Source organism: Drosophila tropicalis, unplaced genomic scaffold (assembly GCF_018151085.1).
Source record: "Drosophila tropicalis isolate 14030-0801.00 unplaced genomic scaffold, ASM1815108v1 contig_593, whole genome shotgun sequence".
Taxonomy (NCBI): domain Eukaryota; kingdom Metazoa; phylum Arthropoda; class Insecta; order Diptera; family Drosophilidae; genus Drosophila; species Drosophila tropicalis.
Window position 1 is genome coordinate 3,647,063 of NW_027173070.1, and position 25,391 is coordinate 3,672,453.

The window sequence follows — 25,391 nt, forward strand, 5'->3', positions numbered from 1 at the left end:
TCTTCATTTCCTTCGTGAATTGTCGGCGTCAGCAGCATTCAGTCAGTCGTTGGTCAGAGTCTGAGTTAAGAGCGTTAAAGCGGTTACAAGACATTTCAGTTTTATTTTAAAAGTATTCAAATCTCTAGATTATATATTACAGCAATAAAACGTAATTCATTAAAATCAATCAATCGGTAGTTTTCCATTAATCACATGCCATATACATATACATTTATGTTTTTAATCTACAGGTCAATCAAAGCAAATCTAAAATGGCTCTGTCCAAGATCGATACGGAAATCGAGCAAATCGATCAGGAGAAATATTTACGTCAAGCTACCAACTATTACCAGGCATTGGAGAAGCCATTGAAATATGGTCCAGTGGTAGAGACCTTACAGGATTTGATTTATGCCTTGCACAAGGAATTCGAATCGAATTACGTCAATATCGAAATGGTCAATCATTTGATGCTCTCTTATAAATCAAATCCCAAGGAGTGGAAGAAATATGCAAAATTCGATCGTTACAAGTACACAAGAAATTTGGTAGATGCGGGCAATGGCAAATTTAATCTCTTGATTCTTTGCTGGGGTGAAGGACATGGCTCAGCAGTTCATGATCATGCCGATTCGCATTGCTTTATGAAAATGCTCAAGGGGGATTTACGTGAAAGACGTTACGAGTACCCAAATCGTCCTAATAACAACAGTAACAACAATAAGCAGTCCAGCGAAAAGACACATAATGGACACATTGATGATAAGGAACTTGTTCAAATCGGGGAAACTCCAATTGCTGTCAACGATGTGGCCTATATCAATGGTAAGCATCTAAACGGATTACACATTTTCCCATTCAATGCAAACTAATTAATAATTTCTCTATAGATAATTTGGGTCTGCATCGTGTAGAGAATCCTAGTCATTCGGATACATCGGTCTCCTTACATCTATATTGCCCACCATTCGATACATGCTCGGTATTCCAGGATAATTGCAAAAAAACCACATCCACTGTCACTTTCTGGAGTAAATATGGTGTGCGAACAAAATTGGATGATCAATAGAGAGATTAGAGATATGTATATTGTTATATAATTTTAAGAGCATCACTTTTCCCATCCCCCCATGCATTCCCCTAATTTATGGTACAGTCTCAATCTAGAGCTTTAATTTTTAGCTATACCAAATAATACAATCTATAAGTCAAAAAATTAAGAAAAAAAACCTAAAAAGTATAAATTCCTTATCAAGCATTAATTTATTATTATGATTGACCCTTAACACTTTACGTCTCGTTGGTTGGTTGGTTGAGTTGGATTATCAGTAGTGGGCAACAGCTGAAGCTGAAGTCGTTCTCCTCCGTCAACTAGGCATCCATTTGTTGGCGTATATGAGCTCTCTTTGGCGGACCCTTGTCCAGAGTTTGTTTAATTGACTTGAGCAATCCGGGCAAAAGATTGATATGCTTATCCACACAATTGCCCGTACAATTCTCAAAGAGGTGCTGCTGTCTGTTCATATCACGCTCACTTGGACTATTGGGTAAACCCGCTCGTGCATCAGTATTGCAATCCTAAAATCGAAATAACCATAAAAATCGGAGTGCTTTGTGAATGATGACTACTTTCCCCTACCCGCACACAGCTTTGCAAACGACTTTGAAATTGACCCAACTCATGTTGTAGATAATCCTGGGCTTCCATCAGCGGTTGTGCGCATTTCTCAATACAATTTTGTACACTTTCCAAAGTTCCTCGCTCGTCATCACAACAACGTGCCGCACAGCGATGCATGGTGGACTACATGGAGACAGATTGGATTTATTGAAAACGAAACTGATTAACGTCAACTTACCTGCATTCGTTTCAAATGCGAGCGATACATATCCTCGATCATGTCGCTGATAGCTCCTTCTAAACGTTTCTTCTGCTGTTCCACCATTACGTCGGCATGGGTTATTTTGAATTTAGAAAAAAATATTCAGAAATATACAATTAATATTATTATGGGATTTTGTAGGATTGTTTATTTATTTTTTGTTTTTGTCATATTAAAAGATAACTAAGTTTCTTAAAAATAAAATTTTTTTTAAAAATATGGAAGTTGTCTCTTTTGAAACAATCATTTAAATAATCATAGCTCTTCAACTAAAATTTTATATAAATTCTGCAGATTTCCTTTTCAAACAAATTAAATTGAAAAATCTATCAAGAAATCAACCGTAGCTTAATATAAATAACTGTTGTCTACTTTTAGGCTGTCTATAAGAGTTGAATCCATGAATATTTAATTGCCCAAAATACAAAACACCAGAAAAAAATGAACACTTAATTTTGTGTTAAGAATATTAATCTTAAGAGGCATTAATTTCTGTGTATTAAAATATTGTTCTAATGAGATGATGTTATGTTTCTTCGTCAAAAAGTTGGGATCTTATTAACTTCCCTTACACATAATTCTTTTATAGCATTAAAGAAAAAAAAAACTCCATGAGTTAAGAATCTTCAAAATTTAACCATTAATCTCCCCCAAGAGAATATAAAAGCGGAAAACACATTGGTGAAGATTAACATTATAACTGTATGACATAAACAAACTAAATAATGATGAGTGAACACTTCATTGAAATCATTTATTAATTTTGTGGTATCCCGTCGGGTCCCTTGGATAAAACGGCTTTCATAGTTTTCATGAGAGTTGGTATCAGGCCTACATGCTTGTCCACACATTGAATGGCACAACGCTCGAATTGATCTGTATATTTGGCAATTTCATCTTCATTAGGATTCGGAGGTAGTTTGACTTTTACGTCATCATTGCATTGCTTTTTTGAGAAAGATACCAAAAAGAAGTTTGAGTTATTAAAAATTGATCAGAGAAATGTCTATTAGATTCTTACCATCACGCAACGTTGAAGGCGCCCTTGAAATTCTCCTAATTCATGTTGCACGTAGTTTTGAGCTTTGGTCATTGGGGCTGAGCAACGGTCCACACATCGCTGCACACTGTCTACACTGGAGGTTCCATCCTGACAACATTTGGCGGAACACAAGTGCATCTCTGCCTGCAAGGATATATAAAAAGTATCTATGTATAATTAAACCTGTAGCACACCCAATTTCAATTTGAATTATTTGCTCACCTGCATTTTTCGTAAATGTGTCTTGTCCATGTCGTCAATCATCTCCGTCACGGCGGACTCAATACGTTGACGCTGCTGTTGGATCATTTTAAAGTAAGTTATAAAAGTTAGACTAAGAAAACAATTGATTTCGTAATATAAAAAAGAAGTTTAGCCGGCAACAGCGTGTTTTGTAATTTTAGAGATGGCAAAAAACAAATGAAAAAGTTATCGAATCCCTGGAATGGCCGCATGACACTGCATTCCTTCAACGACGACTGTCAACTTTTTTTGAGTTTTTAAATTTTTAAGCTATTTACTAACTTTTTACGTTTTCTTATAACTGCCATTTAATATCACAACTCTATAAAGTTGTAAAACCGTATTCCGAGAACACAGAAGCACTGCGATATTTAAGACTTGATACATACATATGTAGCTTAAAAATTGAAAATAAAAATACAAAAAAATTAACTCAGTTTTAACAACATTACTAATTTTACGGACATTTAATTTTTGTACTCTGGTTTAGCAGTTAATTCTAATTGGTCTTTACATTGGGTTTACAAGCAATCATATAGACTGGGAAGAGGCCTTTAGGAAAGTTTTGTTGTCGTACTTTGCGCACTATACGAAAACCAGCCGTTTTGAGAAAACGCTCCATTTGATCCAGCGGACGTGTAACCGAAGAATCTTCATCATCCAAGATCACCTTGTTTGTGCTGCTGAAATTCTCTTTAAGGCAGAAATAGGCATCCGGTGCTAGGCTTAAACGCATACGCTGAAAAAATTCCACCAAATCCTGATCTGTTAAATGTCCTAGAACCCATTGACTCCATATAAGGTCATATTGTTTAGTGGGCCTGAACTCCTGTAATCCCACATTGTATATATCGCCAACGGCACTGACAGATCGCTCTTCTTGTTCACAGTATTCGCGTGCCTTTTCGGCAAATGCTGCATCTTGTTCCACCATATCTACACAGTTGAATCGGGGCATTAGAAGATTCCGTGATACCCGTCCAATGCCAGCTCCACAATCCAATGCCAATTTGCGACCTGGCACGCGTATTTCCCGTAGAAAGACATTAGAGCCTTGTATATCGACGGCACTGATGTAACCCAATCCTCCCAGCATGCCATTTACAGTGGCAGGCACCGTGGACCAATATTTTTGTGCCTTATTATAAAATTCTGGTGTGCGTGAAGGTGGTCCCACAGCGGATCCTCCTCTATCATCTTTTTTGTTTCTGTTTTTGTCGTTACCGATTCGCTAGATTTTGGAGTCTCCTGCTCCATGGATTTTTTCTCTGGTGAGATATTCACAATATCCAACTTGGTTATCAAATCCGTTTCCGTAGTCGAAGCCATTTTGTCTAAATATCTAGATTGTATGCCAAGGCATACTACTGATTCTCCAGTAATTATTTCATTTAATTCTAAATTTGTGGTCGTTTAACTTAGTGTGGTTATTGATAGAATTTAAAAGCTTCTTTGGACCATCTCTAGTGATGGGCGTTGTGTCACGGTGAATGGGGTAACAGTGACTGTGAGAAGAAAAGTCAATAAAAACGAAAAACAAAAAAAATACTTCATTATTTATTTTCAACCTGTCTTTGGCTTCTGCTGCTCCTTATTTAATTTTACTCGCTCGGTCCTTAAAATCAAATTCCTTATAATTTGACTTGTTTCCATATGTCTCATCTGCGAATGCGCCTTCTTTTATTTTGGCTTGAAATATTTTTTCCCAACACTGATTATTAAACAGTGCTCATCTCTTATACAAATAGATTTCATTGTTTTTGTGACGAATGTTTGGTTTTTGTTTTTATAATTTTCTTAAGAATTTTTCAAAATGACACTCGATTTAGATGCTTCTAAGAAGGATGATAAACTTTTACTTACTACAGTACAACAAGAGTACAAGATCCTGGCGGAATAGTAAGTGCATCACAAATTTGTGGAGAATTTTTTCACGAAATTTTGCGTTTTTTGCAGTAAAATGATTGAATCAGAAAAAATAGGAGGTGTCTATGTTATACCAAGCTATGCCAATTCTTTACGTGAGTAAATTAACAAAACTGTAAGCCACAGATGTTGCAATTATCATAATTTTTTCTAGAGTGGTTTGGAGTATTCTTTGGTCGTAAGGGTTTTTATTCTGAAGGTGTATTTCGATTCACTCTGCTCTTACCCGATCGCTTTCCTGATAATAAAACTCTTCCAGTAAGTACATCTATAAATCCATTTCTTTAACATTCTGATTGATTATTTCTATTTCCAGAGCATTATTTTTCAGCAGGACATTGTTCATCCACTGGTCTGCCCATATACACATAGCCTTGACATAAGCCATGCTTTTCCCGAATGGCGTTGTGGAGATGATCATCTATGGCAACTCTTGAAATACATGCAAGCTGTATTTTCCGATCCCCTGGAGAGCATTCGTCATGTGGAAATGGAAAAATTAAAAAACTCTGAGGCTGCCGAATTATTAATTAATAATCGCGAAGAGTTTGCCAATCGGATCCGTAATAATATTAGAGAAAGTCTCACTCATATTTATGATACTCCCATAACAGAGGACCCGCATTATATAACATTTGAAAAGTTTCAATCAGAGGTGCACGGACCAGTCTTGGAGGGTATTAAAGCGGGCCAAAGCAAGCACTTAGAGAGTCAATCACAACAGAGCAATAATGGTGGTAACGGAGGAGGAGGAGGAGGTGCGGCTACTGGCTTATCATGGGTCAAGGAAGGCGAATTCAAGCCACTTAGTGTTGAATAAAATTGTTACAAAATAAATTCGTATACATAGTTATAGTTATATTAAAATTTATTTTACAAATTCGCCCAGTTCTTCATTCATAGGATATCGTTTACTTTCCTCCACCCATTTGTTTTCGAGCTTTAATTTTTTGCCCTGCCAATGAAAATGTGTTGGGGATTCTTGATCTTTGGAGAATTCAAAATATTGACTTAGTTCTATGGCCAATTTTGAGCGTACAAGGCCAATGCCACCGACTTGTGGCCAAGCTGGATGATAAACTCGACCTGTCCTGGGATGCATATAAAGTTTTTCGGGTTGAAACTCAACAGTTAGAACCTGGCCACTGTGCGCGTAGCTAAGAACTTCTACCCCTTCGTCTACATTTTTAGCGAACTGCTCGGTAAAGACAATGGGCGTGTCATCACAACGAATAAAATTTCGCTCTCGTCCACACAGCGATATGTAGGGAAAGTCCTTTTGAAACCGTTGCGTCTGATTCATACGCAAGCGACTAAAAAAGAATTTGAGAAAATCCTTTTCCTTGAAACAACTAGTAAAATTCTTCATTTTGGCATCATCCAAAAAGAGCTAAAATCAGATAAATAAGGATCAGAGGATTATACAATTTCACATATTGCTTGTTCACCTTACCATTCCCTCATGATCAATATAATAAAAATATTCCCTTATTTTCGGTTCCGGCGATTGTCCTTGTACATATTGTATACGACGTGTGCTTACATTAATTTTAGTAAATTGCTTTAAATTTAATAAATTGAATCGTTTAATCAACATCTTAATATTGTGTACCAATGCGACTAAATCAGCTGTTAACATTGCATTCGATCAGCTGTGTTTTGTTTAACACTAGAACCAAAATTTATTCTATTTATTTTTATTTGCCCTTCTTTTTTTTGCCTGTACCGGCTGCCTTTTGTGTACGTCCCACTTGCATATCCTTGAGCTTGGCATCCAGACGTTTCTTGGCATTCTCCATTTCCTTTTCATGGCGCACAGTTTTCATTGGCTTGGGATGCAAAAAATTCTTCCGTTCATCTCGTTTCACCTCCTCGCCACAACCATGAACTTCAGGCAACCCGTGTTTAAAACAAAATCTTTTTTTGCAATGTTGACAGTCCTGGCCCATTAGGCTAGTCTTGGTCTTACAACGCGAATAATCACAGAGATTGTCAACCTCTTTAACGGCGGTAAGGACATCGTCCAATTTGAGATCTACCAATTCGCTGGGTATGCGCTCGAGAAGCTCTAATGTGTCGTTGGTTCCATAGTTCACACGCTTGCCCGGCTTGGCAGGTGGAAATAAAGGAGTATCGTCTGGCTTGGCTGAGGCGGCGGCAGATGTTGATGGTTTATTTGGATCATCTAAACAACGACAAATAATTCAATTTAATGGAACAATTGAACGAGTTGTTATTTCATACCTGACATTTTGAGGAAAATAAAAACATAAACAAACAAATAGTGTTAGAAAGTGTTTAAATAGGGGTTATTTGGAGAGAGCATTGTTGTGAAATGACAAGAGCCAACGTGCAATTTAAATTTGAATGCAAGGCCGTTAAAACTACAACAACCAAAATCTGTTTATTTTTTTAATTCAGCAACTAGATTAAATGAACACTTCAAATACTTCCAATACTATAATGCTTTTTATTGTCGTTGTAATTGAGTTCTACGCACAAATTAATGTGATTTATTACTAATATTTAAACAAGTTCTCCCGGCTATTTCGTATACATCTAGAAAACACAAACTACATATATAATTGTATACAATATATATATATGGTATATAAAAGCCGTATATAAATGTTTCTTTTGGTTGCTTCTTAACATTTGCAGTTTGATTTAAATGCTAATTGTGCTGACAATAAGTGGATCTGGCTACGAGTATGTATTTATTATTAATTGCAATCGTTGTTCTTACAATTTGTTTTCGCAATGGCATGAAGCAGCCGAACCGGAAGTGACAGCAGCATGAATAGCTTTGGCTACATAATCAATATTTCCCGTATTCAAACCACACATATTAATACGTCCGGTCTTGAGCAAATAAATGTGATATTTATCGATGAGAATGCGAACTTGTTGCTCATTTAGACCAGTATAGGAGAACATTCCGATTTGATTGACAATGTGATCCCAGGTGCCAGGAGTGCCCAATTCCACAAGTTTGCTGCGCAATGCTTGGCGCATCTCGCGAATTCGAGTGGACATCGACTGAATGCAACCCATCCACTCTTGCCGCAATTCGGGAGTGTTTAGCACCTTGGACACAATGCGTGCCCCATAAGCAGGAGGATTCGAATAAGATCCACGGATAATCAGAGTCAATTGGGAGTGAATTGCATCACGTGTGGCTCCATTCTTTTGCACGATCGTCAAATTACCAGCTCTCTCGCAATATAGACCGAAATTCTTAGCAAACGATTGACACACGAACAGCTCGAAGCCGCGATCCACAAAATAACGTACAGCCCAGGCATCACGGTCAGGATCACCGCTGGCGAAACCCTGATATGCTGAATCGAAGAGGGGGAACAGTTTTTTGCGTTCCATTAAATCGGCAATTTCCTTCCATTGTTCTTGGGTGGGATCACTTCCAGTTGGATTGTGGGCACAAGCATGCAAAATGATAACTGATCCGGGAACAGCCTGATCCAAATCAGCCAGCATCCCCTTCAAGTCCAATTGACGTTTGTTCTGGTCCCAATACCGATACGAATGCAATTTAGTGAAACCCGTATCCGCAAAGATCTTATGATGATTCTCCCACGTAGGATTGGAATAATAGACATCATTACGCTTCAATTGCTGATACAAAAACTCAGCGGCCACACGCAAGGCACCAGTTCCAGAGATAGTCTAAAAAAAGAAGCCAAAAATATATAAATATTAATGGTCCTTAAAACACTTAGCGGACTTATTTTTTCTATTTGGTTTGAATTCAAAAAATTTCTGATCTGTGAATAATGCCCTCAAAAACTCTATCGATTTCTACCGCTTTTTCCAATCTCACACTCACCTGGACACCAAAGGCACGTTTCTCCTTAAGAGCTATGGAATCGGCACCCAAAACCAATTGCGTTGCGGCACTTGTGAATGTATCCAGACCTAACATTAATTTTAAAAACCAATTGCAAATTAAAAATCCATGGCAAATGATTAAAGTAAGTTCCATTAGTTCGAAACTGAAACCTTTTCGTTTACTCACCAGTCACTGGCAAATACTCATGGTTAATTTTCTCATCGCTGGCAATGTTTTTTTCGGTATTCCTAACCACGGGCAGAACCCAGGGCTGGCCCTCATTTGTTCTATAGGCTGGAAAAAAAAAATAATCATAATTCAATTTCTAATCATTTCCATTGTTAAGCTTATCTTTAGAGATTTGGCGGAGTCTAATCAAAGGTTAATGTCATAATATTGAATAGCTGAATTTGGCCAATTACTAAATAATATTTTTATGATAAACTGAAAGGTGTTTTATAAGAAATTTATATGAGCCGAAAATTCCTAAGGCCTATTGTTTGTGGGTCTTTTGTTTTTGGACTTAACAAAAGCGGCAAAACTTGTGACACAGGTTCAGAGAAAGGGTCGTTGACATTGGAAAGTCATGAGAATAACAAGAATAAATTATTTGCTGATTCTGTTTTTTCAAATTCCTCTCTGGCTAAAAACAAACAAGCAATAATAATATATTTTTATGATTATGTAATCAAGGTGAAGGTGAAAGGCGATGTCCCATTCATAGACCCACAGCAATGGTCCAAGGGTGCCGATAATGAGAGAGAGATTATGAATTGTGGCGGACTGTTGAAAGAGCACCTGTTTAAAGGCCAATAGAACAAACACATACATATGTACATACATTGCACATATCTAGGGGCTTATCATTAGAACAATATACTATAATGTTATGGTAGAGATTCCAATCTGACGTCAATGGAATAAAGATGCAGGGTACAGAAAAACTTATCGGCGAACGCAAAATAAATGAAAAACTAAAAACCTAATATAATATTTAAATAAAATCGTTCAACTGTGCCACATGTATATAATATGTAAGTACTTATGTATGTGTATACATATGTATAGAGAAACTAGATATACAACTGACAATTTGTCTGCACTTAATTCAACGGAAGTGTGATAGTTTATCACAATCAATAATGTGTAGAATATAGTCCAGGAAAGCAACAAACAAAAATCAAAACAATTCGACTTCCAAACGACCTCCAGTTTCAACAGAGGGGGAGACCCCCCACTACTGTGGCAGGAGAAGAGAGCGGGCGGTTTTTTGCTAATTGATAGCCAACTAAACAACAACAAGCTTCAACACAAACACACACACGTACATGAATGCGAAACGACACCTACACTTGACAGGCCACAGACAAACTACATGTAATAACAATTTGCTATCCATGTCGCTTCTTTTCCTTTTTTTTTGATTTTGCTTACCACCCACTGATAAATTGACTTTGTTTGGATTTGAATCGTCCTTAAAGGCTTGGGTGAGGGCAAACACCTCAATTGCCGGCCCTTTTTTTACATCCGCGTATATGGACATGGTTGAAAGAAAACTAATTTAAAATAAATTTAAACTTTTATGCGATTCACTTGAAATTTGTTTGCACTGAAATTGTTTAAAACAAAAGAGTAGGGATGTTAGAAATATCGATATTCAAAACGATATGTAAAGCAATATTGTCGTTGATATCGATATCGTCACTTTCTTTGCAAAAAGTGTGAGTGTTGCAAAGCCCTTGAAAGTTTGGCGCCAACATAATCGATAAGCTATCCTAAGCCCAAAGTAACTGTATCGATAGCTGAAGTGGAAACTAGCGCCATCTGTTGTCGGTGGTTCGAATTAACCGGCTCAGTCTCCTTAAAAATAACAATTTTAATTGACAAACAAAATAAAGGTTTAATGCGATGTCCAGTCGCAAATCAAATGAATTGGAGGCCAACCCAGCTCCTGATCCTCAGGCGCCTATCACCCGAAAAGGTTTTCTCATGTCCCTAAATACGGGGCAACCTTTGGCCATTCCGGATTGCAATGTGGTACGCCTAAGCCAAGGCGATGGTTATCAAACGGTTTGCTTCATTCTCTTTCCATTTCAGTATGGAAGCTGTCGTCCTGTGTCTGAGTTCGAGAAACTAAACCGTGTGGGCGAAGGCAGCTACGGCATAGTTTGTGAGTAAACTTATTTTTCTTTTGGTGCCAGCTCTGAAATGCAATCCTTTCTTTTTTTTTTTTTTGCAGATCGAGCTCGCGATACACGCAACAATGAAATTGTAGCCTTGAAAAAGGTACGCATGGATCAGGAAAAGGATGGCCTTCCTGTGAGTGGTCTTCGAGAGATTATGATCCTTAAGCAATGCAGACATGAGAATATTGTTCAATTGCGCGAGGTGGTGGTGGGCAAGAGCCTTGATAGCATATTCCTAGTAATGGACTTCTGTGAACAGGATTTGGCATCTGTTTTGGACAATATGCCGCAGCCGTTTACAGAATCGGAGGTTAAGTGCATAACTCTACAAGTGCTGCGCGCCCTAAAATATATGCATGCTCGATATATAATCCACCGTGACCTAAAGGTATCCAATTTACTGATGACCGACAAGGGTTGCATCAAAGTGGGCAAGTGACATTTGTGGCAAATATCCATTACAGATAATTAATTTTCCTATCTTTCTCTAGCTGACTTTGGCCTGGCTCGTTTATATTGTAATCCTCCAAAGCCTATGACTCCGCAAATGGTTACCTTATGGTACAGAGCGCCGGAACTATTGCTGGGATCTCGTACCTATACGGCAGCTGTAGATATGTGGGCTTTCGGATGTATTCTTGGTGAGCTGTTGATCGGTAAACCCTTGTTGCCGGGAAACTCAGAGATTGCTCAACTAGACTTGATAATTGAATTGCTGGGAGCGCCCTCAAAATCCATTTGGCCAGGATTTACAGAACTGCCAGCTTTACAGAATTTTACTCTTAGCCAGCAGCCATATAATAATTTAAAGAGCAAATTCCAAGCCCTACGTCCAGCAGGTAGAGCTCTTTTGAATCTCCTCTTTATTTACAATCCCAGTACGAGGGCTACAGCCGTGGAATGCTTAAATAGCAAATACTTTGTAGAGCCACCGCAGGGTAAGAAATTCTGTTATTTATGATATTTAGACATTCCCATTTTTATTGACATTGATCCCGGTGATGCAGCCTGTGATCCGCGCATGATGCCCACATTTCCACAACATCGTAACTCGTTGACGACAAACGCACAAACGCAGCCGCCACCACCGGCGGAAATACCAATTTCGGATCTACTTAATGTGTTTATAAAAAGGCAACGCTTAGATTAAAACAATATAAACGTATTTATTATGCAATCTACAAGTAGGGCCGGTCCATGGGAGTCTTTTTGGCCTTCTTGTCGCGGGCTCTTGGGAACCAACGATGTTTTGTGGTGTGGGTCAGTTGCATTAGCTCCTGGCGGGCAACTTCTGGATGTTTGTTTTTAAAGGACTGCATGGCCGACTGTAGTGCTGACTCCTTGATCACCTCGGAACTTTCGGACAACACGATTTCGGGTAAAGGCTTGGTGCTTTCATAGGGAATCTCTTGTTCAGGATGCCAGGCGACTATGGTTTTTCCATCCTTGGTTATCCCAACGGCTTCGACTAGGCTCTGACCGCCCACCGGATTCGTTTTCACAGCATTTCGTGTCAAATTTGTAGAAAATAAACGAAAACTTAAGCGTGCTAATGACATTTTTCCGTTTAGTGATGTGAATTGGAAATTTTCGATAACACTATCGCACAACAACAGCTGATTTAAGAGCGTTTTTAAACACTTTTTCCCGTCAGCTGTTATACCGGCAACTTTTAATATTTACGAAAAATAGAAAAACAATGTGGATCGTTTACGCCCTGGTGGTGCATATTTTGCTCCTGGGATCCATTTTCGTTATCTACTTTCGTTCACCCGTCATTAAGGGTCTGGAACCGCAGCAGCCCTTGTCCTCGTTTGGCTTGGAACCACCTGCAGATCGCTTGGTCTTGATTGTAACGGACGGACTGCGTGCCGAATCCTTTTTCGATGGAAACTGCCGGCATGTGCCTCATCTCCGTGAAATATTTTTACACGAAGGCTTGGTGGGCATATCTCGCACTCGGGTGCCCACTGAATCTCGGCCAGGTCATATTGCCTTGATAGCCGGTCTCTATGAAGACCCTTCTGCAGTCACCCGTGGTTGGAAAGAGAATCCTATTGAGTTCGATACGGTGTTTAATCGAAGCGGGCATACATATGCTTGGGGAGCCCACGATGTGCTTCACATATTCGAAAAACTGTCTTCTGGTGGTCGTCCTATGCACTTCGATAGCTATAATCATGATTTGGATTTTTCCGGCCAGCACAAGACATACAAGCTGGATGAATGGGTGTTTGACAAGGTGCGATTCTTGCTGCATCGCAAGCGAGAGGAACTACAAAAGGCCAAGCCAGTGGTTTTCTTCTTGCATTTGCTAGGAATGGATACAGCCGGGCATGTCCACAAACCGGGAACTCCTCTGTTCCTAGAGAATCTGAACTTCACAGAGCATGGTATTTGGCAAATCTATCAGAAATTCGAAGAAATCTTTCCCGACAAGAGAACAGTTTATCTGATGACCTCGGATCACGGAATGACAGACTCGGGTAAGTAATTAATAAAGAAAGAGTTAATGGGACCAACACGATAAGAAATTGCTACAGGCTCGCATGGTGCTGGTGCACCACATGAAACGGATACGCCCTTCATTCTTTGGGGTTCGGGTGTTGTGCAAACGGTGAACACTCCATCAAAGAAAACATTTGTAGCCAATGATGAAGGAAAACGACTACCACTGCATGAACTGGAACAAGCGCAGTTAGCACCATTGATGTCTGCCCTAATTGGCCTGCCACCGCCCATGAATAATTTTGGAATGCTTCCCATGGGTTATATTAATGCCAGTGCCGAGTATGAGGCAATGGCTGCCTATAGTAATGCTCTACAGTTGCTCGGCCAATATCAGATGCTCTTCGAAGAACAGAAACGTGGCATTTTGGCCAACTATCTAAACTCATTTGGTAAACTAAACACAAAGAAAATTCAAGATTACAAATTGTTAACATCCAATCTGCGAGCTAATAAGTCCTATGCCGAATCTATAGTTAGGAGCAGACTGATCATGGAACTGACGCTAGAGGGCATTGATTATTATCACGGCTACTATGGTAATGTGCTGCTCTTGTCAACTACGGCCACATTTCTGGGATGGATCTACTACCTATATCAATTGCTAACCGCACATAAAACAGAAGCAAAGAGGACAGGCCACAATATTATCCTAGAAGCAGGCGTTATTATTGCGTTAATTATCTTTCTGGTGGCGCAACGTGTACCACTTGTGATTACATTTTATTTACTTCTTCCGCTTTTTATCTGGCGACTGGCATTGAAGCCCAACTTAAGCTACTCTGCTGCTTTTGCATATAGTCAACCTCCAACTCACTTGGCTTCTAAAAAGCAATTGCTTCTACTTATAGGCTGCGCAGAGCTTTTGGTTTTCACATTTTTCGAACGCCGACTCATCTCACTGTGTTTCTTGGTGTTTAGTGGATATAGCTGGTGGGAAAATTTTAAATCAAATTCCCAGCATGCTTACGGCAGACTTATCCTTATAACCGTACTCACCCTCTTCCCACTTTTTGCCACCTTCGGTGGGCTATCAGAATTCTTATCTTGTGTTTTTCGGCATTCTTGTTATCTTTTTGAATGCTCTGTGGTCAAAGAAGCAACGTCTCGGCCTTAGCTTGCATACCAGATTCTGCAATGGCTTCATTTTGCTCAACGCTGCTATGTGTGTGCATTTGAATAGCAATCATCAGGGGATTCCCCTGCCTCTATATGTAGCCAGTTGGTTATTTTTAATTTATGCATTCGCCTCAATATTAATTAACAAAGAAACCGATCTAGAGTGGCGTTTAGCTCAAATTTGTTATAATTTAAATGCACTTTATGCCATGCTCTGCACTTCCTACGAAGCTCTCTTCATTCAGTTGCTGATTATGGAGCTAAGCATGTCGTTGGACGCCTTGAACCGCTCTTCGACTATGGCTACGCAACAATCACCACTGCGTTTGGCATTTACTATTGTTCTCTACACTTTCTTCTCGATGTTTGGCAGTGGAAACATTGCCTCGATAAGCTCCTTCGATCCAAATATCACACGTTGTTTCATTGGCCATTTCGCACCATTCATTATGATGGCTTTGGTCTTGCTTAAACTTCTATTACCCTTGATTCTCAACATGACCGTTGTGTATACGCGCTGTGATTATGCCCGACAACAGGAGACACGTATTTTCATCTGCCTGCTGCTTATCTGTGATATTATGGGATTGAATTTTCTGTATTTGGTGCGCAATCAAGGCTCATGGTTGGAAATTGGCTCATCTATATCGCATTTTGTTATCATGGAGATGACGACATTGATTCTTCTACTAGTTGCCTCTGCAGCGAAGCTATTGTTGAAACTTACTGTCTATAATAATGTAACTCACAAACAACATTAAACAATTGCCTTAATAATATGTAACATCAATTTCCAAAAACAATCACTTTATAACATTAAAAAGTATTATTAATGTCTATTAAATGTACATATATTTAAGAGATGAACTGAGATTTTTATCTTGACCATGACCAAACAGTCAAATTAAAACTAATGGCAAATTAATGTTTATTCTTTTGTATATAAACCAAAGATATATTTAAGCTATAAACTATTAACGAGAAAAACATGTGTCCAAAATGAAAATTATGTGTATTCTAAAGTTTACAATGTAAGCAACCAAAACATTCCAGCTAGTTCATAGGGAACTTATAAAGTTGGCCAGTTGAGGTAATAGGTTGATATTCATTCTGACATTGCATAACTGCTGACCAGTGGGGCATAGTTCCAAATGATTTGACGTGTTTACGGCTGAATCCAAAAAGTAAAATTTTTGTTACCTTTTAAATAATTTTTAAGTACTTTTAGTGGAACTTCCTTTCCAGTCCTTCCAGTCATTGTTTCTAGTTTTGACTGCAACCAATTTAAAAAAAAATTTATTTTAAATAAAATGTAAATACCAATAAAACACCATATTTTGGAACGATTTTGACTTCGGTGTCGATCTAGGGTTAACAGGTAACATACTAATGTCTATAAGACAATTGAGTAAAAATCCGTTCCAATAGATTGAGTTATTTCTGCAATATCAATTTCAATATATATTTTGACCATCATTTTTTATGGATTTCAAATCACAAATTATTTATAAAAAATTTTCTGTTTTATTTATTATAAACTTAGACAATTTATATCGAATTAATATATACAACACTAATTAGTAATTACATACACACAATGTAAGTTTTAGAATCTAAATGACAGGAATGTGTGTGTGTGAGTGTGTGTGTAGGTGTGGGTGCATGCGTAAGTGGGTGAAAAGTTTTTTGACATGGCACGAGGACATCTAACTATAATGAGTAGGAGCAGCTGCACAGTAAAAAATTATTAATAAAAAAAAAAAATACTTTAAAAACAAACATTTTAAAAACTAATCTTTAAGATATTGCTCCAATGGATTTGATCCATGGAGTCGCACAGTGGCTGTCTCATCTGGAAAAAAACAAGGAAAAGGAATTTCATATCAGATAGTATATGGATATAGGATATACATATATCTGATGTGTAGAGAAACTCACTTGACTGCGCCGGCTTTGCTGTGGTGGCACTCTCTGTTTTCTGGGATTGCAGACAGTCTAGCCACTCGGACAACGAGATCTTCTTGTCACCATTCACATCACAGTAGCGTGGCATCTTCTTGCCACATTTACCCAAATTTCTGAAAATTTGGAATTTCATTTTCTATCCTTATACTGTTTAATAAGAGGGGTTAACCCACCTGGCACTGGCGACCAATTCACGAAACACTTTCCATTCTTTGCGCTCCCATGATTTGTTTTTATTTTTGTCCAGAAATACAAAACTTAGAGTGGCGATTCGTTCATCCTCTGACTTCCAAATGGTTGTATCGGAACTTCGATTGAAAGATCAAAAGATGATATTTATTTTTAATTTAAATAAACAAAAGAGCAGCTTACCCCGTGTTGCCTCTGGGCAAAAGTTGAGTATTGAGAAACTCTTTCAACTCCTTGAGAAACTGCGTTTTACGTGGCTCCGGACAACCTTTCATGGGTCGCACAGCATTAACCACGTCGCATTGGGGTCGCTGGTTCTTTACCGAAGTGCCAGGAATATGTTTGCCCGTATCCTCGTTGACACACCAACAATATGGTGTAGAGTGATAGCATTGCTCACGCTGATAACGTCCATCGGGCATACATTCGGGAACATAGAGTACACTTTTGCCACCATGCTAAACGATCAGCCATTAGAACAAGTCATTAGAGGCGGGGTGGGGGAAACACTTACACTCTGCTCCTCTAGGGCCACAGTTTGATCTGTCCAACAATTGGTCTCACCCTCGTTTTCGTTGTTTGTCGTTTCTGCAGACGTTTTGGAATTCAATACTGTGAAGAAATGGGCATTAGCATAGACTCTATTTCTATTCTGCCCTTTTGGAAGCATGCCAAATGGTAATGAAATGGATTACTTATTGGTTAGTTTGTAACTAAACCCAACATTTACGTACTATCGTTAAGAGATGTGCGTGAATGTGGAAAACTGGGTAAGGTCATATCATCATCATCCTCGCCATTGCTGCCAGTGCCAGTGCCATCATCATAGTTATCCTCGGTCTCCATATCGGTATCAGCATGCTCCAATGAACTGCCAGCTGCATCATCATGGGATGCATGTAGAATGCTGCCGGAACTGCCGCCAATGATATTCGTATTGGTATGATCATGTTTCGGATGCATTATGGTTGTTGAGTGCAATTGATAATGGTTTTGTCGATTTGGACTTGGATTTGGAGTTGTCATTATCGTTATGGTGGTGCCATTTAGAATGGAGACAGCCACATTACCTGCATACATACATACAACACATATACAAACAAATGAATATAATGAATGAATCTATTTGCAATCGAATCGATTAATTATTCAAATTTTATATGGTAATGCTCCCATGATCTATGTATAAATAATGCCAACTAATGAATGGAAGTAAATTCAATCAAACTAAAGAAGGTCTAAACTAGGATTGTGAAATACAGAACAATCGGCCCCTAAAGTATGAAACTTAGCTTTAGAACCTTTTTTCAAACATTAATATTGCATACTTTAGGGTCTAAATTTCGCCAATTTCTTTTTCTTTATCTACACTAAATCTACAGTTAATGTTAGTTTAATGTGCAGTAAGAGGGTTTCTTTTAAATAAATCGCATTTGAACTCACGATTATTGCCATCTTTGGATAGGCAAGTGCTCCACTCCAGCGAATTTAGACTCTCGTCTTTGTCGACATCACAATATTTGCCAAAAGCACGTCCACATCGTCTAGGCTTCACTGCCTGTGCATACAAAACAGTTTGAGAATTGAGACATGCAGGAGAAATGGGTTTGGATTAAAAACTCACCCGCTTGACAAGCTTCTTCAGCTCACGAACTTCATGCCTGTCCAGCATATGATTGTTATTGGCATCCAATTGGATAAATTTCCAATCCAAAACATCTGCATCCGTAGACCGCTGATCGCGTACAGTCGCAGAGCGTAAGTATTCACTGCGAAAGATTTCGATCAATTGAACATTGAAGGCCACACGATCAGTCTTGCTGCACGCCCGATGAGCTGCAGCAGCTCCAGCATCAGCCTCACTGGAATCCGAGGAGACAGGATTCACTAGACGTGTGGGAGAACGACGACGTGTGTTGCGTCTATAGGCGCGACACTTAGGCTTCGAGCGCAGCGATGAGGTTGAGGTATTCTCTATGGGTCTGCCCAAATGATCGCTGCACCAGCAGCCAGTTTCCCCCAGACATTGCATGGCAGCAAAGGTGCCATCGCGGCGACAACGTGGCACAAAATATTGAGGATTGCGTGCCAATTGTCGGCGTGAATACTGGCGAGCCTCCAGACAGGCTAAGTAAGAAGGGGAACATAATCAGTAATAATCATGGAAACCGTGAAGGATTCGATAACTTACCCTTGCAGAAACCGCGATATTTAAGGCTCACTTGATGTCCACTACACTGTACTCTCAAAAGATGACAACGTGTAGGATAGGTCTGATCGTCAGTACCGCAAACAGGACCCTCTCGTTCGTCGCATTCCCCCAATTTGGCGGCACATTTGGATAGCGTAAGCGATAGTGTCTGTAAGGCCAAAGTATGGAGAAGGTGTCAACTGTGAATTTGAAGCATTTTGTATGTTGCCCCACCCCTTTCCGCCGTGTGTTCCCCTCACTCAAATCAAACACGCGTAAAATGATTTATTACATTTATGGCCAAGCTTCGCGGCAACGTCTGGGCCGACAGACTCTCTTGATGTTGACTTGAATACGAATGAAATAACCTGGACATGGCTAATAAGTATGAAAATCAAAGTTGTCAGGCCATAACTTGACTGGCATCGCGAATACGAGAACCCATAAGTGAAAATACGCCACCCTTCTCCTTCCACCTGCCACCTCCCTCCCACTTGACGAAAAAAAAAACCAAATACCGACCAAAAATTATGGCACTAGCACCCGAATGTAGTCTGTCGACCAACTGGCTCAGTCTCGAGCTCCACCGGCTTCCAAGTCAGTGGCAATGCGACTTGGTCTGTTGCTGAGTGCGCAAATTCTCGTTTAGCCTACAAAAATCGGTGAGTTTTATATGTATATGTTTGATACATACATACGTATGTATATACCTCTTTTTGTATATGTTTGGCCAAATCAAGAGAAACAAAATAACAGAAATTTAAAAAAAAAAAAAAAAAAAACCACAATTGCTTAGCAATCTTGTCGCCAATTTGTTGTAACGATTTGAACATTAATTACTTTTCATTTTCGTTGCGATTGAAAAGTGAAAACGCCTTTGCATCTGATTAGCAACATTTTATTTCAGGTGTGTGTATACTGCCTTGTCAGGTGGACCACTAATACTTTGTAAAGTCAACTTGATAAGCAACTAAGTATTTGAATTCTCTGATATTAATAAATGAAAATTTCTCATACGACATGTTGGCGTGGAATTAAATTCTAGGGACAATCGAGTAGAAACATTCCTTTTTGATTTTTACATGAAGTTAAGGAGTCAGTTCCTTCGGATATTGCCCTAGATTCCTTAAAATGATGTCGATTGTCTATTGCATACTTTGGTGGGTGATTTTTGCCCCTTTTTTTATAGATCGGTCTATGTATAGTTTATTCATTGGAACCTGCTAGAGTAGTATTTTATACCCAAATATTTCAATATATGTATTTACATATACATATACATATATAAATTGTGAATGAAAAAAATTGTACATAATTTTAAAGCTCTTTTTTTTTTCTTCGATTCAGCCAATTTTTTTAAACATGTCGTTCTTAGTTGTATATTATTCTACTTTCATTCAACATGAATATGCGAAAACTTGCTGATAGTGCAAAAGAAAGTTAAGTAACATCTTTAGGCCAAGTTGAATAAGCAATGATAAAAACAATGACTGAAAGCCAAAAACCAGAAAGAGTACAACATTTCCCCACACTAATATTTTTTAAATTAAACTAGAATGTAAAATCTATTCCATATCACTTTGATCTGTAGAATCTGCTCAATAATTTTGATTGAGGTTCGAGACACTTCAAAGGTTGTTTTTAATAAAATAAAAACCAGTAGCCCAGAGGAAATGTTAAACATTATTAATGATTGCCCTCCCAATTCGCTTATCTCATTTTGTACAATCGTATCTGTTGTATGTATGTATATATTTTATGTACCTGTGTAAACACTTCGATTTCGAGGCAAGCCACCTTGCCCTACCTTTCCTCTTGAGTTTTTGTTACTCCTAGAGCACGCGCTAGCTGGTAATTGGAGCGGACAGGTGACGGCAGGTGACGGTGACTCTGTCTTTGGACAGATACCAAAAGAATATATATACATATATATGTAACTATAAACAATAATGGAACAGATATGTGCATATACATATAAAATGGCAAATGAAACAGAACAGACATTAATATGAATACTATACAATATAGATGTATGTACATATGTATATGAAATGCTGTATCAGCAGAGCTTTGGATTCTTTGGAATAAGTATTGGGGCATGGCATCTCATAGCCACTTATATGTATATGTAGTTGTTGTGGGGGGGTATATATGCCCATCAATCACCAATCGCATCGAAATGCGGCGCCAATAACATGTGAATTGTCTAATTGAAAATGCAAATGGCAAAATTGAAATAGGGCGTTATCCCAGAACGTGTCTGAATGTTCATACTTACGTATGTATATATATTTATCTGTATTATGTGTGTCTATATACATATATCATTAAGACAAACGGAGTCACCCTGTACCTTGTGGCCACAAATTATAAATGAAAAGAGGGACACAGAGACAGCTCAAGGATTGTTACCAGATAACGACAAAATTATTGACTGACAGTTCTCACGCTCTCAACAACAACAACAAAAAATCGAAACGAGCCCCAATCCAAGCCGCAACTCACAGAACAAGAACAAGACTTTAAATACTTCTTCACACTTTGTCATCATCATCGTCATCAGCATCTTCATCATCATCATCATGATCACGATCATGGTCATAAGGCTGGCATTCTGGCAAACAGGCAGGCGGTCAGGCAATGGCAAAATCCGAGTCCAACTTAAGGTAAGGAAGGGCTTGAGCTGGGGTTGCCATCATGGGTTTTTTTTTTTTTTTTTTTGGTAGGGGGAACCCAGCCAAAACGCTTTTGACTTGTGACCATTTTCTGTTTCTTTTTTTTTATGCTTTGGATAAAACACGTTCGTTCGTCGGACAGATGAAACGGAAAACGAAAAAGAAAAAATAATACAAAAAATTACACAAAAGAAATCCGTACATTATGTTGGGGTTGTCGGCGGTAACGTTGCCCTATATCAACGAGGACTTTAGATGGATATTGCATCTGTAGGATAATTCCACATCTTAATGAAATAATCTTGAAGATTCTGCTAGTTGTAATTCCAACTGGCTTTAAGTCAGCGGCGAATCTTTCCTTCATTCTGAAAAGGGAAGCATTGGGTTTTTCATTCTTTTTGAGCGAGAACTTTCTTCATTTCCCTCTAAGGATTCACACCTGATTATGTCAATACATTGCTAGTTCTGGTTTTTACAGACTTCATGCACTTCTAACCATGTGCTTGCTTTTTCGAGAGTCTAAAATCTATTTAATATATTCAAAATAGACTTTTAAGACCAAGTTAAGATGGTCAAACTAAAATGATAAGCCCTTGATGGATCTTACAATTAAAGAGAGCTGAGAAACGAGCAATAAGAAAGTCTGGGTTTGTCTTTAAGACTCTACTAGGGACTAGATTCTAGCCCACAACGTTTTTTTACCATTATACTATCTATACGCCTCTCGGGCGTAGATTCCATCATACATCTAGACCAACATATTAAAGTATGTACTACTTCAAATATCGTATGCCAACAGAATGCGATTTTCTTCATTCAAAACTATCTGTCACTGCAACTTTCAATCAGTTTGGCTGCGTTTTTAGATCCAAAGATATCTCTTAATGTTACTAGTATAGTCCTTAGCTTAAGAAAAGGAAGTCCACTGATTGTTTGTTTGTCGTTCAAAATTTGGATGCTCTTAATATACCCATCATTATACTACAGGGTATTTAAGAAACCCCAAAGAGCCCGAAGACGTCGGCGGTTTTGGGTTGTGGCAGACAGCGCGGCGGCAACAGAACAACACGACGACTACGCGCATGCGCACATGGACCCAAGACCAAAAAGGAAAGAAGCAGAGGAAGAAACAAAAAACCTCATGTATCTGCTGCTTAAATGCTGAATTAACTCTTGGTCTTTCTTTTTTTAATACCTGGAATATTCAAGTGTTTTCCTGGGATTTGCACTGCAAGTGAAAGAAACTTGACTCACGAAATTTAACACTTACCGTCGTTGACTCCTGTTGATGTTGATCCTTATCGGCCATCTTGATGCCAGCTTCAGTCATTACCACCATACCAAGGAATAGTATCGAAAATAGACATCTTAGCCACATTTTACATACGCCAAAATATGAAACCAAAAATCTATCCAAGGATTGGTTCACTGTTCAATTCAATTCAAGAGTTCAGATTGATGCCAATTTTTTGTTTTTTGGATTTTTTATTGAGAATGTTTTTAAGTGGTTAACATTATAGATTGAAATATGTATATTATAATTTCGCACAATTTCGATTCGGCACTTTTTTCCTTATTTTTTGTTTGTTTGATTTCCATAGGCTATTTATAGGAACTTGTTGTTGATGTGATATGGTTATAGTATGGGTGTTTATATAATGGATTTCTGCTTTATATGTGTATGGGAAAAATGTTGAACATTTTTTCTTTTCTGTTTTTTTTTTTTTTTTTTGTGTTTTCGTGAAAATCGTTGAATTGTGTATAAAGCCAACTGAAATAATTGAACAAAAATTCGAACCGTGCGTTTCAAAGTTTCAGATACAACTAACTGAAAACCTAAGCAGAACCAGCAGAACCGCCCAGCAGTGCACAGGAGAGCACAAAAAAACACTAACAGAGACATTCACACAGAGAGAGAGTGAGAGAGAGAGAAGAGCAGAGTCTCTGAGAGACAGAGAGAAGAGCAGAGTCTCTGAGAGACAGAGTGAGATAGAGAGAGAAGTAGATGGGATTGGAAATCGACATTGTCGCCACAATGTCTGGCCTGTCTCTGGCATATCTTATCTTTTTCTTTCTGAAAGAACTGGACAGCAAAAAGAGCCGAAGTGTTGGTCTTTTTGGTCTTATGGTCACTTGGACGAAGCGTCGATCGTCAACATGAAATGCTATTCAAGTGTGTGTGTGTGTGCATGAGTGTGAAATTTATCTTCCTTTGTGTATCTCAAGAGGTTGCCCCTCACCTAAAACAAAAACACAAAAAAACACAAAACAAAACCTGAAGATCAAGCCAACTTTTGTAGGTATCGAAAATGATATACCCTTTGACAAAAAAAAATTCTTCTTCTCAATCATATAATTCTTATCATTCCAATGTAAAAAGGCCAGATTACCGAACTTACTTTCCCCTTTTCTACTTGGATTTATAAAAAAATTGATCTAAAATACTAATATGCCCTTTTTGTTAATAGAGTGTCTTTAAAGAGGCACAGGCACAGGCACATTTACTTTTTGGTGGGATCGGCATCATCATCATCATCATCATCGTCGTCGACAGCGATCTTCTACTGACTATGGCCCAGCTGTGGCAAGCGGCAAGTAGCAAAAGGCTGAGAAGAAGAAAAACGTTAAGTAAAGGAGAGAGAGAGAAAAAAAAAGGAAAAACGTGAGCTATATACTGTGGTTGCTCCTGTCTCGGGACCCCTGTGATTTATAGAGCCCGCTGTTCAAGTGGAATCACCGGCCGGTCTCGGTCTTTCAGTCTGTCGTCGTCGTCGTTGGTCGGTGTGAAACCTGCCAGACATTCTGACGGCAAAAGCCTTGCCTCTGTCTCGGCCTCTTATGCCAGGGGCGTCCAAATAGAAGGGGCCTACCAGCCCATCAGCTATGCATAAGGATATTTTCATTAACTTGGAAATCCGTCCATTAAAGAAGTTTTTATTCTGTCTGAATAAGAGGAACCTATAGGGGCTCTTGCGATTACATGAAAGAACTCAAGAGAAAAACCGTAAAAAATCAAATGTTCAATATAAAACATAAAACATTATAGGACAATTTAAGAGGACATATGTATGTAGTTCTTAGGAGTTTAAAAATGTAACTTAGCTTCTACAAGCCTCTAACTACCGAGTTAGTATTCTTTTATGATTCCACCCCCTCTTGATCATCATGCCTCTTGTCTGGGATATGCCACTGCATTAAGCATTGCATTGTTGGGACGTTTATTTTTGTGGTCTTCTTTTATGACCGAAACCATTGGCTATACAGATAATGTTTTGGGTCGCAATAGGGGGCGTATAAGGGGGGAGGAGGAAGCGGCCACTGCCAGACAGTATGACGCCAAATTCAACATACAACATGGTCGATAACAAAAGGTAAATAGCAAAGAGACCAGGCAATACCAGGGAACGGGCAAGCCACTCGAGTCCAAGAGATCCCTTATGTCCATGGCTAAGCCAGATGCAGATGTAGATATAGATACACACACACACACACACACTCTCTTCTCGTAATCATTGTGTGATTCTTGTTTGTTTACATATATGTTGAAACTTTTTTTTTCATTAGAAAATGTATATTTTTCTCATTACAAATTTCTGCCTCTGTCTTCCTTTTTGTTTTTGTACAATTAAAAAATT

General features: G+C 38.6%; 12 protein-coding genes across 16 annotated transcripts; 4 read left to right on the forward strand and 8 right to left on the reverse strand.

The window, feature by feature from the left end:
• The first annotated feature begins 29 nt into the window (after nt 1-29).
• On the forward strand, nt 30-1,226 carry LOC137578375 (cysteine dioxygenase type 1). Of its 2 annotated transcripts, none has more exons than XM_068292149.1 (3): nt 30-151; nt 234-807; nt 873-1,226. In XM_068292149.1, exons 2-3 carry the CDS (start codon nt 255-257, stop codon nt 1,049-1,051), a joined length of 732 nt encoding a protein of 243 aa, XP_068148250.1. In that variant the 5' UTR covers nt 30-151; nt 234-254; the 3' UTR covers nt 1,052-1,226. The 2 variants fall into 2 exon arrangements, with proteins under 2 accessions (XP_068148250.1, XP_068148251.1); XM_068292150.1 differs by having other exon boundaries at nt 56-176.
• Nucleotides 1,227-2,053, reverse strand: LOC137578378 (protein FAM136A). Its single transcript, XM_068292154.1, has 3 exons — nt 1,842-2,053; nt 1,622-1,786; nt 1,227-1,560 (listed from the first exon to the last, which is right to left on the reverse strand). Exons 1-3 carry the CDS (start codon nt 1,926-1,928, stop codon nt 1,354-1,356), a joined length of 459 nt encoding a protein of 152 aa, XP_068148255.1. The 5' UTR covers nt 1,929-2,053; the 3' UTR covers nt 1,227-1,353.
• Nucleotides 2,054-2,547: 494 nt separating this feature from the next.
• On the reverse strand, nt 2,548-3,315 carry LOC137578379 (protein FAM136A). The gene is made up of 3 exons (XM_068292155.1): nt 3,130-3,315; nt 2,887-3,051; nt 2,548-2,811 (listed from the first exon to the last, which is right to left on the reverse strand). The coding sequence occupies exons 1-3, from the start codon at nt 3,214-3,216 to the stop codon at nt 2,623-2,625; spliced, it is 441 nt and encodes a 146-aa protein (XP_068148256.1). The 5' UTR covers nt 3,217-3,315; the 3' UTR covers nt 2,548-2,622.
• A 287-nt stretch (nt 3,316-3,602) lies between these two features.
• Ntmt (N-terminal methyltransferase) lies at nt 3,603-4,479 on the reverse strand. The gene is made up of 2 exons (XM_068291515.1): nt 4,435-4,479; nt 3,603-4,381 (listed from the first exon to the last, which is right to left on the reverse strand). Exons 1-2 carry the CDS (start codon nt 4,477-4,479, stop codon nt 3,650-3,652), a joined length of 777 nt encoding a protein of 258 aa, XP_068147616.1. The 3' UTR covers nt 3,603-3,649.
• A 410-nt stretch (nt 4,480-4,889) lies between these two features.
• Nucleotides 4,890-5,956, forward strand: peo (pendolino). The gene is made up of 4 exons (XM_068292148.1): nt 4,890-5,049; nt 5,107-5,171; nt 5,231-5,334; nt 5,393-5,956. The coding sequence occupies exons 1-4, from the start codon at nt 4,964-4,966 to the stop codon at nt 5,894-5,896; spliced, it is 759 nt and encodes a 252-aa protein (XP_068148249.1). The 5' UTR covers nt 4,890-4,963; the 3' UTR covers nt 5,897-5,956.
• LOC137578376 (UPF0598 protein CG30010) lies at nt 5,927-6,715 on the reverse strand. Its single transcript, XM_068292151.1, has 2 exons — nt 6,530-6,715; nt 5,927-6,466 (listed from the first exon to the last, which is right to left on the reverse strand). Exons 1-2 carry the CDS (start codon nt 6,713-6,715, stop codon nt 5,945-5,947), a joined length of 708 nt encoding a protein of 235 aa, XP_068148252.1. The 3' UTR covers nt 5,927-5,944.
• LOC137578377 (DNA-binding protein SMUBP-2) lies at nt 6,639-7,453 on the reverse strand. The gene is made up of 2 exons (XM_068292152.1): nt 7,321-7,453; nt 6,639-7,261 (listed from the first exon to the last, which is right to left on the reverse strand). The coding sequence occupies exons 1-2, from the start codon at nt 7,325-7,327 to the stop codon at nt 6,774-6,776; spliced, it is 495 nt and encodes a 164-aa protein (XP_068148253.1). The 5' UTR covers nt 7,328-7,453; the 3' UTR covers nt 6,639-6,773.
• A 73-nt stretch (nt 7,454-7,526) lies between these two features.
• Nucleotides 7,527-10,582, reverse strand: Got1 (Glutamate oxaloacetate transaminase 1). The gene is made up of 4 exons (XM_068292147.1): nt 10,358-10,582; nt 9,110-9,217; nt 8,921-9,009; nt 7,527-8,760 (listed from the first exon to the last, which is right to left on the reverse strand). The coding sequence occupies exons 1-4, from the start codon at nt 10,464-10,466 to the stop codon at nt 7,819-7,821; spliced, it is 1,248 nt and encodes a 415-aa protein (XP_068148248.1). The 5' UTR covers nt 10,467-10,582; the 3' UTR covers nt 7,527-7,818.
• A 140-nt stretch (nt 10,583-10,722) lies between these two features.
• On the forward strand, nt 10,723-12,293 carry Cdc2rk (cyclin-dependent kinase 10). The gene is made up of 5 exons (XM_068289544.1): nt 10,723-10,960; nt 11,021-11,093; nt 11,163-11,540; nt 11,601-12,047; nt 12,117-12,293. Exons 1-5 carry the CDS (start codon nt 10,832-10,834, stop codon nt 12,257-12,259), a joined length of 1,170 nt encoding a protein of 389 aa, XP_068145645.1. The 5' UTR covers nt 10,723-10,831; the 3' UTR covers nt 12,260-12,293.
• Nucleotides 12,251-12,690, reverse strand: mRpL42 (mitochondrial ribosomal protein L42). The gene has a single exon (XM_068289545.1). It carries the CDS (start codon nt 12,666-12,668, stop codon nt 12,288-12,290), a length of 381 nt encoding a protein of 126 aa, XP_068145646.1. The 5' UTR covers nt 12,669-12,690; the 3' UTR covers nt 12,251-12,287.
• Nucleotides 12,691-12,727: 37 nt separating this feature from the next.
• On the forward strand, nt 12,728-15,661 carry PIG-N (Phosphatidylinositol glycan anchor biosynthesis class N). Its single transcript, XM_068289546.1, is given in 3 exon segments — nt 12,728-13,595; nt 13,653-14,629; nt 14,631-15,661. Coding segments are annotated over 3 exon segments (2,631 nt in total). The 5' UTR covers nt 12,728-12,808; the 3' UTR covers nt 15,498-15,661.
• A 575-nt stretch (nt 15,662-16,236) lies between these two features.
• On the reverse strand, nt 16,237-23,791 carry magu (SPARC related modular calcium binding-like protein magu). Of its 4 annotated transcripts, none has more exons than XM_068289547.1 (10): nt 23,027-23,587; nt 19,082-19,250; nt 18,515-19,017; nt 18,334-18,448; nt 17,625-17,960; nt 17,405-17,547; nt 17,074-17,348; nt 16,875-17,009; nt 16,675-16,814; nt 16,237-16,588 (listed from the first exon to the last, which is right to left on the reverse strand). In XM_068289547.1, the coding sequence occupies exons 1-10, from the start codon at nt 23,132-23,134 to the stop codon at nt 16,527-16,529; spliced, it is 1,986 nt and encodes a 661-aa protein (XP_068145648.1). In that variant the 5' UTR covers nt 23,135-23,587; the 3' UTR covers nt 16,237-16,526. The 4 variants fall into 4 exon arrangements, with proteins under 4 accessions (XP_068145648.1, XP_068145650.1, XP_068145651.1 ...); XM_068289549.1 differs by having other exon boundaries at nt 17,405-17,502; nt 23,027-23,584; XM_068289550.1 differs by lacking the exon at nt 17,625-17,960 and having other exon boundaries at nt 17,405-17,502; nt 23,027-23,588.
• Nucleotides 23,792-25,391: the final 1,600 nt, after the last annotated feature.

What these genes read in the sequence shown, in the direction of transcription:
- magu (XM_068289547.1), bottom strand. Translation starts at nt 23,134, where the DNA reads ATGTGGCTAAGATGTCTATTTTCGATACTATTCCTTGGTATGGTGGTA. An exon ending in TGAAGAAGCTTGTCAAGCGG is followed by an intron (nt 18,449 to 18,514) that starts GTGAGTTTTTAA and finishes TTGTATGCACAG; the next exon opens with GCAGTGAAGCCTAGACGATG. An exon ending in ACGCACATCTCTTAACGATA is followed by an intron (nt 17,548 to 17,624) that starts GTACGTAAATGT and finishes TGCTTCCAAAAG; the next exon opens with GGCAGAATAGAAATAGAGTC.
- Got1 (XM_068292147.1), bottom strand. Translation starts at nt 10,466, where the DNA reads ATGTCCATATACGCGGATGTAAAAAAAGGGCCGGCAATTGAGGTGTTT. An exon ending in AGTCAATTTATCAGTGGGTG is followed by an intron (nt 9,218 to 10,357) that starts GTAAGCAAAATC and finishes TTTTTTTTCCAG; the next exon opens with CCTATAGAACAAATGAGGGC. An exon ending in TGAGTATTTGCCAGTGACTG is followed by an intron (nt 9,010 to 9,109) that starts GTGAGTAAACGA and finishes AATTAATGTTAG; the next exon opens with GTCTGGATACATTCACAAGT.
- Cdc2rk (XM_068289544.1), top strand. Translation starts at nt 10,832, where the DNA reads ATGTCCAGTCGCAAATCAAATGAATTGGAGGCCAACCCAGCTCCTGAT. An exon ending in CCATTCCGGATTGCAATGTG is followed by an intron (nt 10,961 to 11,020) that starts GTACGCCTAAGC and finishes TTTCCATTTCAG; the next exon opens with TATGGAAGCTGTCGTCCTGT. An exon ending in AGGCAGCTACGGCATAGTTT is followed by an intron (nt 11,094 to 11,162) that starts GTGAGTAAACTT and finishes TTTTTTTTGCAG; the next exon opens with ATCGAGCTCGCGATACACGC.
- LOC137578375 (XM_068292149.1), top strand. Translation starts at nt 255, where the DNA reads ATGGCTCTGTCCAAGATCGATACGGAAATCGAGCAAATCGATCAGGAG. An exon ending in CGATGTGGCCTATATCAATG is followed by an intron (nt 808 to 872) that starts GTAAGCATCTAA and finishes ATTTCTCTATAG; the next exon opens with ATAATTTGGGTCTGCATCGT.
- LOC137578379 (XM_068292155.1), bottom strand. Translation starts at nt 3,216, where the DNA reads ATGATCCAACAGCAGCGTCAACGTATTGAGTCCGCCGTGACGGAGATG. An exon ending in CACATTTACGAAAAATGCAG is followed by an intron (nt 3,052 to 3,129) that starts GTGAGCAAATAA and finishes ATATCCTTGCAG; the next exon opens with GCAGAGATGCACTTGTGTTC. An exon ending in GCCTTCAACGTTGCGTGATG is followed by an intron (nt 2,812 to 2,886) that starts GTAAGAATCTAA and finishes TTCTCAAAAAAG; the next exon opens with CAATGCAATGATGACGTAAA.
- mRpL42 (XM_068289545.1), bottom strand. Translation starts at nt 12,668, where the DNA reads ATGTCATTAGCACGCTTAAGTTTTCGTTTATTTTCTACAAATTTGACA.
- Ntmt (XM_068291515.1), bottom strand. Translation starts at nt 4,479, where the DNA reads ATGGCTTCGACTACGGAAACGGATTTGATAACCAAGTTGGATATT. An exon ending in TGATAACCAAGTTGGATATT is followed by an intron (nt 4,382 to 4,434) that starts GTGAATATCTCA and finishes TCCAAAATCTAG; the next exon opens with CGAATCGGTAACGACAAAAA.
- LOC137578378 (XM_068292154.1), bottom strand. Translation starts at nt 1,928, where the DNA reads ATGGTGGAACAGCAGAAGAAACGTTTAGAAGGAGCTATCAGCGACATG. An exon ending in CGCATTTGAAACGAATGCAG is followed by an intron (nt 1,787 to 1,841) that starts GTAAGTTGACGT and finishes GTCTCCATGTAG; the next exon opens with TCCACCATGCATCGCTGTGC. An exon ending in GTTTGCAAAGCTGTGTGCGG is followed by an intron (nt 1,561 to 1,621) that starts GTAGGGGAAAGT and finishes TTTCGATTTTAG; the next exon opens with GATTGCAATACTGATGCACG.
- peo (XM_068292148.1), top strand. Translation starts at nt 4,964, where the DNA reads ATGACACTCGATTTAGATGCTTCTAAGAAGGATGATAAACTTTTACTT. An exon ending in TACAAGATCCTGGCGGAATA is followed by an intron (nt 5,050 to 5,106) that starts GTAAGTGCATCA and finishes CGTTTTTTGCAG; the next exon opens with TAAAATGATTGAATCAGAAA. An exon ending in AAGCTATGCCAATTCTTTAC is followed by an intron (nt 5,172 to 5,230) that starts GTGAGTAAATTA and finishes AATTTTTTCTAG; the next exon opens with AGTGGTTTGGAGTATTCTTT.
- LOC137578376 (XM_068292151.1), bottom strand. Translation starts at nt 6,715, where the DNA reads ATGTTAACAGCTGATTTAGTCGCATTGGTACACAATATTAAGATGTTG. An exon ending in ATATTGATCATGAGGGAATG is followed by an intron (nt 6,467 to 6,529) that starts GTAAGGTGAACA and finishes ATCTGATTTTAG; the next exon opens with CTCTTTTTGGATGATGCCAA.